The following is a 15,966-nucleotide window of genomic DNA, read 5'->3' as shown; positions in this document are numbered from 1 at the left end:
AAAGAACTTTTTAGAAAACGGTTTTTACTTAAAGCCACATATTTGTGCCTATAGAGATGTTCTGTTTTCTTGATGGCACAGCTGAAAAACTAAGATCGAGTTTCCAGGATTTCTTATGATCTGACAGTAATTGTGTGTAATAGTCAAGGGAAGAGGTCCGATAACCCTCTGGAACTTAGGCAACACCTTTTTTCCCCATCAAATGGCAGGGAAGCAATTCGCAATTCAGTGCTTCCTCATAAAACAAAGTAGCAACACTTCTCCAAGGACGTAAAGAATGTCTAAGACAAGAGTCCCATAACTGGGATTTCCATATTTTGATATCTCTCTATGCCTACTTTTTGAATTTTGATCGAAGGACAGCTTGCATACAACAAAATGCACACATCAGAAGGATGCAGGCTGATGCATTTTCACTGAGCGAGCCCACCTGTGTAACCATCTCCATGCTTTTGTTCAAGGTGATGAGGCTTCGCAAGCTGGCTCAGCAGATTGCGAACTGCAAACAGTGCATTGAGCGGTCGGCATCGCTCATCTCCCAAGCGGAACACTCTCTGAAGGAGAATGATCATGCGCGGTTTCTGCAGACTGCTAAGAATATCACCGAGAGGTGAGTGCAGGGGCTGCTGGGAAGTTCTCAGCTGCTGGGCTTCTGTGTCTGCGTTGTGATTGGTTGGCCTTGCCCTCGCCTTGCTTTTGTTTTCATTTTCAAGGCTGAGTACCAGAGAGAATAGACGCTTTGATTTGCTTTGTTCCAGCTAAAGATGCTTCCCTTTGACATGTCAGAGCCTTTTCAGTAGCAGCCTGGAGTTCAAGGCCTTTGAAACAAGAGTCCGCCAGTTAGAAAGAATAAAATCAGTCTGCTTTTAGGGGAGAAAAGCTATGATGGCACAAAAACGGCATGTATTGTGACTTTCAGAACTGATCTTATCATACCCTTGATAGCAAAGAATCAAAAAGAAGGCAAAAACATAAAAGAGAATCTTTTCTTCCATCTCAGGGCTCATCTACTAAAGAAAAATGGCCCAGGTGTTGTTTTCTTTTAGACCTGCTTTTATTTGGTTGAGAAGCTTCACCTTTCTTGAAAAGGTCAAGGCCAATTCACATGGGAGAGAAAGGACCAAACTGTCAACCTCATGCCTCCTTCTTTTAAAATACCCTTTATTCTAGGATAGGGAATATAAAAATGACATTATTTTGAATGGTCAGCACAGCATTAAAACTGGCGGGGTCAGAACCCCTTCAGTACCTGTACTTGATTGGCACACAAATTACTGGCCAACGCCGATGCAAACACTTATAGCAACTTTAGCGGGGCCGAAGATAAGCACCTAACACCACCTGAACGACATTTCTGATTAATGCCGATGGCCTTGACTTTTTATTCATTCTCGTTTTCAGAGTTAGCCGCCCCTTATCCAAAGCAATAATAGAATTCTATCACTAGAAGGCCCCAAATAGCTCATTCCTGCTGGTCTTTCTCCTAGAGCAGGGGTTTGTCATTTTTTTTATTCTGTAAAGGGCCAGAGAGTAAATATTTTCAGCTTTGCAGATTATAAGGTCTTGATCACAACTCTGCAGTTCTGCCATTGTAGCTCACAACAGCCTGTCTAGATAATACAGAGACAAATGGACGTGGCTGTGTTCCGATGAAACTATTTACAAAAACAGGCAGCAGGCCAGATTTGGCCCATGGGCTGTACTTTGCCAAACTCTGGCCTAGGAAAAAAAAATACTCACCATCTTAGGACTTGAACTTCTTCAAGAAAGAAGAAAGAAAACTAATATTTATCAAATGCTTGCTTGTGTTGGACTTACTCTCAAAATATCTCATAGAGGTGGGCATTGATATTTTCATTTTTACTGTGCTTTCAGTGAGAGTAGTACACAGTATTTTTACAGCTCTAGTCTAGGATCCAACCAGCTTCATTGTGTTATTTCTCAATATTTGAAAAAATTCCCTTCTGCAACTGGTTAGATACTTTTCCAAAGCATGTGCATGAGAGCTGATTATCATCCCTTTTGTATCCTTAAAACAATCTCCCCCTTCTCTAAAGGAAGCCAGTTTCTTTCCTTCTGACTCCTGAGTTCCAAGTGTTTAACTGTCTTCACCGCTCTCATCTGGACTATATCCAGTTGTTTTATAGTCATCAGAAAGTTAAAACTGCGAACAGCACTAATACTCCAGTATACCGAGGACGTTCTACTAGACAGTGTTTACACTTACATCATGATTTTCTACTGGGATCCAAGAGAGCTTTTCTCCAGCTATAAATTGTGAGATATCCAGATGAAGTAGCTACTGTGAGCTGCATTTCTCAGCAATCCCTAAAAATTCGATCAATTATAAAAAGGAAAAAAATCTCACTTAGCGAGGGGAGATAATGTGGCCCCATAACAGTTAAGGTAGAACATTCTGAAAGAACACCTGTATTTGAAGTAGAACATAAGCGCATGAATGCCTACATGCGATCTACATCAGATACAGCTGGTCATATCTGGTCCCACTCACCCCTACCTGTCACAAGCCCGTCTCATCAAGAATGGAAACATGACCAATCTCCCTTTCTATAAATGAATTATATAATATACTATATTCTCAAGCCTCACTTCTTGGTGTAGCAGTATGCACACTTTTATCAAATGATGTTTAAATAAGCAAAACTATTCACTAAATCCAGGCATAAGAAAGTTGGCCTACTGCTTATGAGAATTCTAAACTGCCGTCAAGTTTGACTACATAGTGCCTGTAAAAATTTGCTAGAGGTCTTTGTCCCACTGTTTCTGCATCCCGTCTCCCTCCATCTCTATGTGTCAGTCCTCTTGGTTGATCCCTGAGCTTTTCTCTTTTTTCCAGCAACCAGAATGCAAAAACAGACTCTGGGCTGGGACTAGAAGTTGGGAAACCTGGGTCCGCATCCCAGCACTGCTACTTTTTAACTATGACTCTTTGAGTTTATTCATAAGCTATTTCGTCTTAAAAAAATTGGCTCATAATAGCTACCTCTATCAGTAGTTGTGACAACATTGCTGACAACTCCTAAGAATGGGCCTTTAAGCATCATAGATATTCTATAGCGCTCATGGGATTTATGTTTGCATCTTTCAGGATGTCAGTATGATCCTTCCTTGTATATCTATAGTGATGCTGGTCTCCATCCACCTTTCTGTATTCTTCAACAGTGACTTCTCTACGGTGTGACTTCATGATTCTCTGCCTCCTATTGTGTCTGCTTTGGGCTTCACCACCTGTTTACTCTAAACCATTTTTATTCTTCTCTTCAAGGGTGCAAAGCCCAGAACAAACTTTTAATGCTGCAGGCCTTCCTAAAGTGAGACTTGGATGTGATTTTTTTTTCCTGCATCATTAAATCACTTAAAGTAGATATGTTCACCTATAAGCTGAATCAGACTGCAAAAAGTTGTTCAGTTTAGAAATATCAAAAAAAAAAAAAAGAACTCAAACTTTCCATGGTAGGAATGCATATGCTTTGGAATCGAGCGTTTGGCTCTGTGCTATTGCTTAGTAGTAATTATGGATAGCGTTGGGACTGCTCCTTGACACTCATGAGTCTCCTTCTGTTCATAGCTCCCAGCGGGCAGGATTCATACCATCTTGTTTTTACCATTGTAGTCCCAGCACATAGTGTGACTTGCCTGACATGAATGAATGAGCGAAGGAATCTATAAAACAGGGCCAATTACTCCTACCTAAAATAACATGGTCATTTTAGGGATAAAATGAAATAATATAGTAAAAATATTAGCCCAATTCCTGTCTCAAGGTGAACACACAGCACATTGCTAATTCTCTTCTTTTTCACTCACTAAATAGATCCAGATGGATAATATCACATACTATAGGCTCAAGCCTCACTAATATATAGGTCTTTGGTATGATTGTATATGCATCTTTATAAAATTACATTAAATAAACAGAGCTCTTCACTAAATCCAAGCATAAGGAAGTTGGTCTACTACTAATGAGAAATATAAAATTAAAATCACACTCCTCTGTCCCTCACCGTCACAGGTAGCTCAAGGCTCCATCAGACTTTCCAAGACTACAAAGCCAAGAATTTCAGTTTTCGGTGCTAGAAAAATGTCACTTGATTACAAGAATTAGAGCACATCTGATAAATGGTTTTCGAAGTGTGTTCTATAGGGTGTTAATTGATATGAAAACAACAACAAGGTTCCAGAGCCAAATGCACTTGGTCAAAGTAAACCCTGTTTGGTTTTTGTGAGACCTCACCACGTTTTACCATGGCAACGTGCGTTGTAGACCGCCTGCCTCAAAGAGACCTATTTAAGTGCCATCGTCAGATCAGGCATGGGAGGGATATTACGCGGGAAGGGTAGAGCATCTTCCCCTCACATTGGCTGTTGGGCAGAAACCCTGTGAGCAGTGTGGCTTTAGACATGTCCACCTTCAGGAAAACTGGCCCCATGTGGCTGCTAGCAACTGAGTGTCATGGAGATTAAGAGCATCAAATAGAAGGAGAAATAGGGAGTAACATGCAGCCCACTCTCTTGAGCATCCAGCTGAGACACAATGCCCTCGTTTGTCTCAGTATGTTAAGAGCTTAACACACACACCCACAGGCATGCACACACATGTGCGTGAACACACACATACAAACATGAGTTTGAAAGCAAGGGATTGAGAAAGTTCCATAGCACTAATGGCCCAGGTGAATTTTGGTAACTTATCTGAAAGGCAAGAAGATGGTCAACAAGGATTTGGGGAATGAAAACATGGCCCAAAATGTTGAATTTGGCAGATCTCCCCTTGCCTGTCACTCCAATTAAGAATTTGAAATCGTAGCCAAAGATAAATATCTTTCCATCAAAAAATGTGTTGGTGTTAAAAGCTGCGGTAATCTCCAAAGAGTCTTGCTGTCAGTCTTTGGCTCCCAGGCTCAGGAACTTTCATTCTTTTTACTCCTAACCCACAAAGTTCTCACCGTCAAAACGTCAGGCACTTAACCAAGGCATGTTTTACTTAATTGTTTATGGACCATCTAACCAGGAGAAACTTGAGAATGAAATCTGTTTTAGATGAACCTAAACAGAGGCATCTGTCACTGGACAGAGGAAATGGTAAAGCAAAGATTATCTACTTGGAGCAATTGAAATCTTCTAACCTGTTGAACACAAGCTCTGTGCCACGCGTGCCGACAAAGACGTGTGATTGAAAGTTAACCGCTCGTTTCAGAATAACTCATTGCAGTTCTCCGTCCTGGACATTACGAAACAGAATTAATTGGGGTTTCACTTTAAAATGTTTATTTGAAGTGTTTAAATGGCATTGTAGCATTTCTTTTAACTTTTATGCATTGGCACAAATATTTTGAACTCTTCAGTACGTGGCACACTTTAAGAGGTTGGTAAATATTTGTTGAATAATCCTAAACTCTCTCTGAGTTTTAAGGACTTTATATTTATGGGTCAGAAGGGACACATTTTTTTAAAGTAGACCATCTATGAAAAATGCCTAGCAATCATCTCTTTATCCATAGTTTTAAATTAGCACTTGTTAGTCATAATAATTAGCCCAATTCCTTTGGGTGTAATATTTAGCCAACAGAATCACAATTCTGCTCTTTATTGCTTATTGGTCAAAGGGTCAGGTGGTAAATTTAGATTCTCTACTCTCATTCAAACACTCGAAACTTTTCTTTCCTGGGTTTATACCTCTTCAAACTTTCATCTATGGATTCCAATGCCATTCTATTGCATTGTTGATCATCTTCTCTACTTTCTTCCCTGTACAGCACTGAGAAGGTGCCAGAAATAGCTATTATAGAAACTTTAAGGATTTTGAACATTTCACAGGTATAAATCTTTTTATCGAGGTAAAATATGCATAATGTAAAATTAACCATTTTAATGTGTACAGCTCAGTGGCATTCAGTACATTCACAGTCTTGTGCAATTACTGCCTCTTTCAAGTTCCAAAATATTTTTGTCGCCCCAAGAGAAAACCTCGTACCATTCTACAGTCATTCTCTGTCGCTCCTCCCCCAGCCAGCTCTTGCCACACACCAGTCAGTTTTACATCTCTATGAATTTGCCTGTTCTGGACATTTCATACAAATAGATGATAAAAATGTGTGGCCTTTTTTGTGTATCTTTGTTTATGTAGCATAATGCATTCAAGGTTCATCCATGTTGTAGTGTGTAGCAATATTTCATTCCTTTTCATGGATGAATAATAGTCTATTGTATGGACAAACCCATAGGTATAATTTTTACAGCCAAGATATATTTATAAAATCCAAAACTTTAAGAGCCATTAAGAAATGAAAGAGGAGATATATCTCTTGGGGTAACCAGGTTGACATTTTTCTAGATTAAATGGGAGAATATAGACCTGGAATTCTCCTCTTGGCTGTTGCCAGCTAGCTTTGTGGCCTTGTACAAATGAGCATCAATTAATGAGAAAATAAGTAACTAGATTTAGAGCTAAATTATTTCAAATTTGTTTCTTTGCTCAAAAATTCCCAGCACCCTACACATTGTAGGTCCTTGGTGGTGTTTACTGAACTTAACGAAATACCAAAACCTACAAGATGATAAGTCTGCATAGTTCAATATGCTCAGAAGTGGTTTGTATCATGCCACAATTTTCTTGTTTTTAAGAGAATCAGTTACATTTTTTAATGACTCGAAATGTTCCGCTGTTAATAACTGAACTTTCCAAATCAACTTGAGGGTCCATAGCAGGAGATTGGTACTTACCAGTACCTTGCTTTACGGTTAATAAATGAAAACCCTTAACTAGCAATCCTAAATGAAGAGGAGAAGCAGTTCATCCATTGGGGGAATTTGTGAGAAAGCTCATGAATATTTTCCATGGCATCTGCTGGGAATATGGTAAAAGAAAATGAATACAAGGAGAATGAAAACGAGCCAGACAAAATTTCTTTTTTAATGTTTGTTTTAGAAAGAGGCTAGTAATTGATTAAACTAATCCAATATCTGGAAACATTCTTTTTTAATCTTCACTTTGCCTTTTATGCAGTTTGAGATTTTGGAGACTCCTCTTTGAAGTGGAGCAGAGTCGAGTCTGAAAGGAACAAACAGTTTCCCAGACAGATGTGTGAAGAAACGCCTGGGGCTATGTGCCTCTCGCTGGGGTTAGATGTGATGGGGCCAGGCTGTTAAATACACAGCTACATGAAATATGAATATTCTTTTGCCTCCGTGGGAAATTTTTTTCCGATAGTAAAAAGGAAGGGGGAAGCCATTCTACTGGTTTTCCAATTCCTTCGCCTTTTCTTTAAGCTTGAATTCATTTGCATTGTGTTGTCGTGTTGTGCCATTCTGAGATTCTTTTAAAGCTTGTGAGTAAAAACTGCACTCTTTTTTTTTTAACAATATTTCTCTTTATTTTTTTTTTCATTCCTGTGCAGGTATGATAAAAGCCATCTTGACATTTCTAAAAAAGTTGTTTTGTTTAAAATTACAGAGTCTCCATGGCAACTGCTTCATCCCAGGTCCTAATTCCTGAAATCAACCTCAATGACACATTTGACACCTTTGCCTTAGATTTTTCCCGAGAGAAGAAATTGCTAGAATGTCTGGATTACCTTACAGGTATTGTCTTTTGTGTTTTCTTTGACATTGTATACAGTCAGTGACACAAGTACTTTGCCACCAGATCAATTCCCTAAACACCAGAGACATAGGCTTCTCATATAGGAATGGAGTCTAATATTCCTGTAAACATTTTCTGGCACTCTTTTTCAAGCAAAGCAACACAGTCCAAGACTAAATTGAGGGCATACACACAAAAAAAGAGAATCTCTCATTAAAAGCGTACTCACTACTATTTTCCTTATTCTCAGGGTGCGCATAACTCAAAGGATAGCTCTGTTGGCCATCAAAGAGATACGTAGGGTAGCATGGCTGTTTTCCGTTTCATGTCAGCAAGGCATCTGACTCTCATAGCGCCTTGCAGAATAAAAGATGGCAGCTAACTGATTGGCTATCTGTCCTGCTCTAGCTCTTTGTATTTGTGACTTTGTTTAATCTTCACAACATCGAATTGAGGTAAAGTGTCATAGTCTTCATTTTGCAAATTTGCCAGAAGTCAGAAAGCTAGGGAGTGGCAGAAGCAGGATTTGGCTTGGGTCCATACAGACTCCAAAGACCTCTGCCTTTTCTAGTAAAAGACTGAGTTTCATTTTGGCAGAGGTCACCATGGCAAACATCCCAAAAATCACATTTGAATTCCTGGTGCCATGTTTCAATCCTGTGCTTTCTTATAGGCTTTTTTTGGGCGGGGAGGAGGGGCGGGGGGGGGGGAGAGTCAAGCTTGAAAAACAAAAGCAACAGCAATAAAATGAAACCTCAGGCTACTCCTATTTCTAACCATGCTTCCAAGTTTTTCTTTGCTGTTAACCTCTAAAGTGGGAACTAAAAACATTAGCTGGTAGAATGTGGACTGTTTAGACGACCTTATTTGTGTTAGCCAAAGCCACTGGCGCTTATGACTTCAGGAAAGCTCCATATATACAGCGAAACCAGATGTGCACTGAACTTAGGACATGTAGCCCTCAAGAGACCACATCCCTTACTGCACTCGGCATCATTCTATATGCATGTTTGTGGGAGAGCGGGAGCATTGTGTGACTTTTGTTTTTACAGCCTGTGGATAGAAAGCAAGGAGTTCTGCATTCAAGGAGCATTGTATCCAGAAGATCAGTTTTTTCTCTTTGCAAGGCCCCAAGGTGCCGTTTTTAACCTTTCTGCATTTACAAGGGAGGCAAGCAAGTCATCCCGCAAACTTCCTATCTTATGTAATTCTTCTTTCAAACCATAGCACTCCTATTAAAGAAGAAAGAAATCAACTCACAAAGCATTTGTCATACAAAACAAAACTTATGAAATTTACTGCCCTTTTTAAGCTTTTAACTCTGAGATTTATCTAAGCTAACACTATCTACTAGCACTTCCTGTGACAATAGAAACATTGCATATCTGTACTATCCAATATGGCAGCCACATGCAGCTCTGGAAAACTTGAAATGTGGCTAGTGAGTTGTTTTTTTTTAATTTAACTTCAATTAAATTTAATTGAAATTTAAAGAGCCACATGTAGTTTGTTGCTACTGTATTAGACAGTGCAGGTCTAGGGGTTTCTCTGGCCCAGCTGTTTTTCATGGTGGCATCTTGTTTTTTTTTTTTTTTTTAAAAATCTCCTTTTCTCTTATATCATTTGGGAATGAGAATAGTTGCAACAAGAGAAAATCCAATTAGCAGTGACTAACCCATCAAGGAATATTCATTATCATGAAACAGGACAACAGAGGCACGTGAACCAGGATCGAGCGGCAGTTCAGTGATGACCTCAGACCCCCGGCTCTTTCTCTTTTTCTGCTCTGCCATATTCATTGTGTTGCCTTTTGAACACATGATAGCAATGTAGCTACACCACTTCCAAACATTATATTCAAGCTATAGATAAAAAGAGGGGCAGAGGGAGAAATAATGACAGAAAGCGCCGTCAGCCAAGTTCGTCTTTGTTTATCAGGACAACAAAAGGCTCACTCTGAAGACCCATCCAGCAAACTTTCGCTTGTGTTTCGTGGGCCAGGGCCACGTCACAATATCATGCCCAAAGGCAAAAATGTCTGAAAAAAATATTTGACTGGGCACATGGCCATTCTGCATAAAATTGGTATCTCATTGACAGCAATATGTCCTCCCTATTTCCAAATAATTATTTAATGCTATTTCAAAGATGCACACCTATTCCAATCGCTCTTGGAATGCCAAAGTGCTGATTAAAGGGGAGATTGCGAAAGTAGTTTGCACTGACTAGTAATGTGAGCACCATACATCATTCCGATGGCTGTTTATGCCAAACTAAAGACCATATGGGGTACCTGCTATTACGCCTTCTTAGCCCTTAACCTCAAATACAAATTTGGCCCATTTCTAGACATAACATTGATCCTGACCATAACATAGGATGCTTGGCCGATATTGCCAAGTCCAGATAGTTTATCAGACATTTGTAAGCAGGAAATGAAGTGTTTGTGGAGCATTAGACCACCATTTCTTGTGTCTTCTTTATGATAGAGGCAAGAAAATAACAGCCCTGGTACTCATTCCATGAATATTGAAATTGTCAGCATGCTGCTGTTCTCATTTACAGTAAATTGTGTATTGACGTTTTAGGACAAACTCATTGGGTTTATGATCGAAACAGTATTAGCCTGCCTGGTTGTGAAAACAAGTTTTTTTCCCCCTCTGACATGCCTCTAAGTGGTATGTCAAGTTAATAACCCAGAGAGGTGACATTTCCTCCATGATTGCAGCTGCTGCCATGTATGTCACAGCTACTTGCCTATTTTGAACATGTTTTCTTTATATTTAATCATATGTTGCAATGCAGAAAGGACAAAATCTTTCCACAATCTAAATAGCTTATTGAACTATTTAGATTATGGAAGAATAAGTATTTCTCCACCGATCCATGCAGGATGACCCCGCACTAACGGAGACCACTCGGATAAAAAGCATGTTTTACAATCGGCAGAACGCATCTCCTGATTGCTGTCATTGATTCATCCACATCCAGGTCACAGCATGTGACACTGAATCTTGCATGTGGCTGCTTCAGGAGACAGATGCATAAACACATATTCCAGAAAGAATACTCTCGGGGCTCTGTAGAGCCCTTCTGCCGTAATGCACAACGTAACGCAGTGCCTGCCACGTGTGGGTATTCAATAACCAATAGACAAAGTGGGACTTTATACAGCAGACATAAACGTTCCTTACTTTGTATGATACTTATCCTGAATATGTCTTTAGGTGGCGAAGTGAAGAATACTAAAATAATCAAAGTTTTAAGCTTACCATTTTCATAAACATTTTCCCCCCTCTTTGGATTTGTTTAGGACTCATGAATTCTATAGTAGTGTAAGCAAAAGGTTGCCACTAACCTATAGAATGCAGGTATGTTTCTCCTTTCAAAGTTAGACAGAGAGCTGAAATAAAGGCCTAGATTGATTATCTAAACCAGGGGTCCACAAACTTTGACTGTAAAGGGCCAAATGGTAAATATTTTGGGCTATGCAGGACATATGGTCACAACTACTCAACTCTGCTGTTGCACAAAAGCAGCCGTAGACAATAGGTAAATGAATGAGCCTGGCTGTGTTCCAATAAAATTTTATTTACAAAAAACAGGCGGTGGGCCAGTTTTGGCCCATAGCCATAGTTTGCCAACCCCTGATCTAAAACATTACTGCTAGTGCAAAGCACTCACTGTCTAGCCTTTTTCTTGCTCACAAACTCTGCTCATAAAACCAATTACTGAAATCAGTCCAGTAGAAGTCAACTTAAAATCATTATTTTGGTAGGATGTAGACTTCTCTGCTCCAGAATGTGTTCAAGACATAAAACAGCAGCCTTCTCCAGCGATGAAGTTAACCAAATGCCAAGGAATCATGTTTTTCTTGGGGAAGGAAAATGTACCGTTTAGATATGATGGATTGCTAATCATGTTCTTATTTGCAATATCACCGAGAAATTGAAAAATGAGGAGAAAATAGGGCCACACTAATAATTTTTTAATAAGGCATCAAAACATCTAATGAAAGAAGATTTTCAAACAGTTATTTAGCTGATTTGTTATGGGATAAAAAAAACTTTGGTATTTTTCCAACTGGGTGCAATTTTAAATATAAAAATATGTGGCATCATGTAGCTCAGAGGTTGGCAAACTTTGGCTCACAGACCAAATCTAGCCCTCACTTGTTTTTGTAAATACGGTTTTACTGGAACCTGGCCATGTCCATTTAAGTACAAATTTTCTTTGGCTGTTTTCATGATGCAAAGGCAGAGTTAAGTTGTTGTAACAGAGTCCGCAAAACCTAAAATATTTACCATCTAGCCCTTTACCAAAAAAGTTTGCCATCCCTCTAATGTGGATGAAATTACAAAAGTTTATCTTGTTTACTTTTTGTTAACATGTTTTCTTTCATGGAGGAGAGAATATTATTTGTTTAACCTCCTAAACATGCTTTTAGGATAAATAGAGATAAGTCCATACTGGCAGGCTGAAGTCACACTACCGATTAAAAATCACAGTGATAGCAAGCCAACCAAATGTTCCTTAGGTTGGGGTTACCATCTCTATGATAGCAGACCTCATGGATCTGTTTAGAAAGGCCGCTTCGACGGGCCAGCACGCCTCTGAAATGTATCCCAGAGGTGTCTGCGTCTTCATTAATGAACGTTCTTGATGCCCACAGCTCCCAACCCTCCCACAATTAGAGAAGAGCTCTGCACAGCGTCCTATGATACCATCACTGTTCATTGGACCTCCGATGACGAATTCAGTGTGGTGTCCTATGAGCTCCAGTATACCATATTCACCGGACAAGCCAATGTTGTTAGTGAGTATTGCATGCCTTATCGATTTCTCTATCTGGTGACTGTTTTCAGATAGATTGTTTTTCTGAATTTAAACATCAAGGGAAGACAAGGGAGGAGAGAATGCGTAGTATTTATGGACTCGTCTTTCCTAACCAAGAACATGATAGTGCTCGCTTGTACTATACTAGTAAAAATAACTGGCAAAATCATGATGAAAATTAATGATCTCTAGCAAACTACATAGATGAATCCTACAAACATATTATTAATGGGAAAAAAGCAAGAAACAAAAAAAATAGGCAGTCCATTTATACATGCATAACTTGAAGGTAAAAATAAACCATTTCATTTAGAGATGTATACATAGGTTTAAACACTATAAGTAAAATCCAGGATGATGGCTACTTCTGAGACGGGAGGAGAGTGGTACTACTGGAGAAGAAATATGGCCGTCCGTGGGGTTAATACTTTTTGGGCGGGATTTACGTGGTTTAGTCATTATATCATCCATTTAATTTTATGTATTTTTCTGAGTGTTATTTCACAATTTCAAAAAAGGAGTTAATAAAATGAATAGCCAAAGGACACCAAATACCTTGTCCCATTTGGAGGAGAGCAGGGCAATCATTTGAAACGTTAGTAATCGCTCTCCACCCGGGAAGAATTTCAGGCTTTATTTGAAACAGAGAATCCCCTCTCTCCTGGAACTCATGAACTATTTAGTATCTGGGATGATTTGACGATCTCGAGCAACAGCAGTAGCTGGCCAGATTGATGATAACAGAGGAGGCACCCCTCCCCACCCACGGAGTTATTTCGATGAGTAAAGGCAAAGGTCCAGATGAAATGGCTTTTCGAGGGAGCAAGTTTGAAACTTGTTTAGCAAATAAATAGAATATGTCAAAGGAGAACGGAATAGCAGTCACTTCTCAACAAAGGAATGTTTTAAATAAATCCATATTAACTTAATGTGCTCTTACTGTATCTCTTAACTACACCATTCTTTCCTAGCACAAGTCTATCTGAGGCACTCGATGCTTAAAATAGAGGTATTGTTTAGGATTAATTTCAAAGAGAGATGAAGAAAGACTCGCTTCTAAGTGACTAAAGTATAAATGACCTAGACCAACAAATGGTTCCCACTGCCTTTCTTATAACCCCCTTTCCCAGCTTTTCCCCCTCAACCCTCTGCCCTTCTACTCCCTAATTGGCCTGCCTGGGAAGCCTTTATTAAAATCTTACATTTTCCAAGAATGTATAATTTTGGAGTGAAGGAGGAGATCATGAAACACTGAAAACAGCTTTGGCAAGCTATTCGAGTAGGTAAGAAATATGGAGAGGTCGGAAATGGTGGGTCAACAAAAAGTTCTTGGGAGAAGTGATGGCTAAAGTAAGTCTTGAAAGAAAGTGGGTGAATCAGCAAGTTAAGGGTATATCAGACAGCTACGTCATCATAAGCAAACCTATAGAGACATAAAATGGTAGGGCATATTGGGAGATCTCATCTAATTAATCCTGGCTAGGGAGACAAATGAGGACTGGGCAGCAGTGAGAAATGAACAGAGAGAAATACAACCGGGATCTAACCCCTACAGGTCTGATTCAAGAAAATACATGTTCTTACTCATCATTCGTTTAATCCTAATCCACAGATGAGCAAGGGCTATACAGGCCACACCATGTTTGGATTTCTACTCTATGGACTTAGGAGTTGTGCATAGCAGTAATGTGATCACAAATACAATTAGAAGCCGACTCAGGCAGCACCGTGGAGGATGGAGTGGAACAGAGCAAGACTAGAAGCTGAGAAATGACTTAGGGGATTCATAGTAACTCTCAGAGGCAAAGATAGCCAGGACCTGCAAGTGGCATTAGCAATGGAGAAGTAAAGGAGAAGATAATTCCAGAAAGACTTTTGTAACTCCCACCCATATTCCTAGGAAATATCATTGCTGTCCTGAAACATCATTACACTACTGAAATGCTTTGGGGAGCAAGTCTGAGAAGCCCTGGTTTAGCAATGGTTAGGCATCATTTCTCTCTCCTTCCAGGATTTTGGATTCTTCTGGTATTATTCCTTTTTCCCAGTTCTATATGCCCTGCTACAAATCATGGAGAAATACTAACTCTATAAAATCTTCCATTTCAGTATGTAATGCAAAAACTCTGTATAACAATATATAAAATGTATACAGTGAAAGTTGGATGGTTTTGACTCTATCAGCCACCACAGTTTCAGAGTTATACACTATACCAGTTGCATTTCTCATTCATCTTTCCTGAGATAGTCTGTTTATAGTCTACGATATACATACACTCACACATAGACACACAGAGACATATTTTTAGAAACACAAAAGTAGCATGCTATTCACAGTTCTTTACATTGCTTTTTTTTCACTAAATATTATACTGATAGACCATTCTATTCCAGCACAAATAAAGAACTGCTTCACTTCTTTTCAAGGCAGCATAGTACTCTAATTTATTTATCACATATTCTATTGATGTATATTTACTTCATTTCCAATCTTTTGCCCTTATAAGCAATACCTCAGTGAATATCCTTGAATATCTCTCCTTTCATACAATCCATATCTGTAAATTGATCTCTTGAGATGGAATTGTTTGAACAAAGATTATTCGCACTTTAATTTTGGTCGACATTGCCAAATTGCCCTTCAGAGAGATGACATATGATTTTTTAAAATTTATTTTTCCCGCTGTTTGAGCTTATTATATTTCATAGATCTAGGATACATATACTATAAACTTAACATGAAATTAAAGCATAGTAAGATTTTCAACCTTCAATTATGCTTCAACACGAACCTGAAATACAAATTACTCAACAATTACTAATATCATATTAAATAGTTACTCCTTCATTTAAAATTCTCAGTTGGAGGCAATTTTGCCCCTGGGGAACATTTGACAATGTCTTGAGATATTTTTGGGTCTCAAAACCTGGGGAGGAGCTACTAGCATCTAGTTTGTAGAGACTAGGGATGATGGGAAATATCCCACAAAGCACGGGAACATCACCCACACACAAAACAAAAAATTATCTGGCCCAAAATGTCAGTAGTGCTGAGGTGGAGAAACCCTGATTTAAAGCAAGGTAAACAAAGAGTATTTACATAATTTCATTCTAAATACTTAGAATGTAATTGAATACACTAACCCACATACTATTAATACTATACAGCATAGAAGAGAAAACAGCAAAACAAAGCAAATGTAAATAATTTCTTTTTGCCCCACTTAAAGAATTACTTACTCAGTGTTATGGTATGGACATTACTACCACACTGGGTAATCTGAACCAGAGATTGTATCAAACATTCATTTGAAAAAGATGAAATTCAAAAGATGATCAGAAATTCCAAGGCAATCAGAGAAAATTAGAGTACAAAGGTTTGAGAAGAGCAGGTAGAAAATGGAGAGATGATTCCTTGCAAAAAGTGAATTGGGATCAACAAACATTGTGTCAGACTCAAAACACAGAAGGTTCTCTGAAAACACACAGAGTATTGAAAGAAGCAACATCTGTTGCTGAGTGAATAA

The 15,966-nt window shown here is 38.9% G+C and overlaps 1 protein-coding gene across 4 annotated transcripts in view; it reads left to right on the top strand.

Moving 5' to 3' along the window:
- The window catches only part of MID1 (midline 1), a 305,290-nt gene that overhangs the window by 272,432 nt on the left and 16,892 nt on the right, over positions 1-15,966 (top strand). For all 4 annotated transcript variants that reach the window (XM_016140155.2, XM_036226474.1, XM_016140153.2 and 1 more), the window contains exons 5-7: positions 462-610; positions 7,475-7,602; positions 12,276-12,419. In XM_016140155.2, coding sequence (XP_015995641.1) covers positions 462-610; positions 7,475-7,602; positions 12,276-12,419 — 421 coding nt within the window. The remainder of the gene's footprint in view (positions 1-461; positions 611-7,474; positions 7,603-12,275; positions 12,420-15,966) is intronic.

This window comes from Rousettus aegyptiacus, unplaced genomic scaffold (genome assembly GCF_014176215.1).
Source record: "Rousettus aegyptiacus isolate mRouAeg1 unplaced genomic scaffold, mRouAeg1.p scaffold_m13_p_9, whole genome shotgun sequence".
NCBI classification, from domain to species: Eukaryota; Metazoa; Chordata; class Mammalia; order Chiroptera; family Pteropodidae; genus Rousettus; species Rousettus aegyptiacus.
Note: the sequence above shows the minus strand (reverse complement) of the source record. Positions and strands in the feature narration are given on the sequence as shown.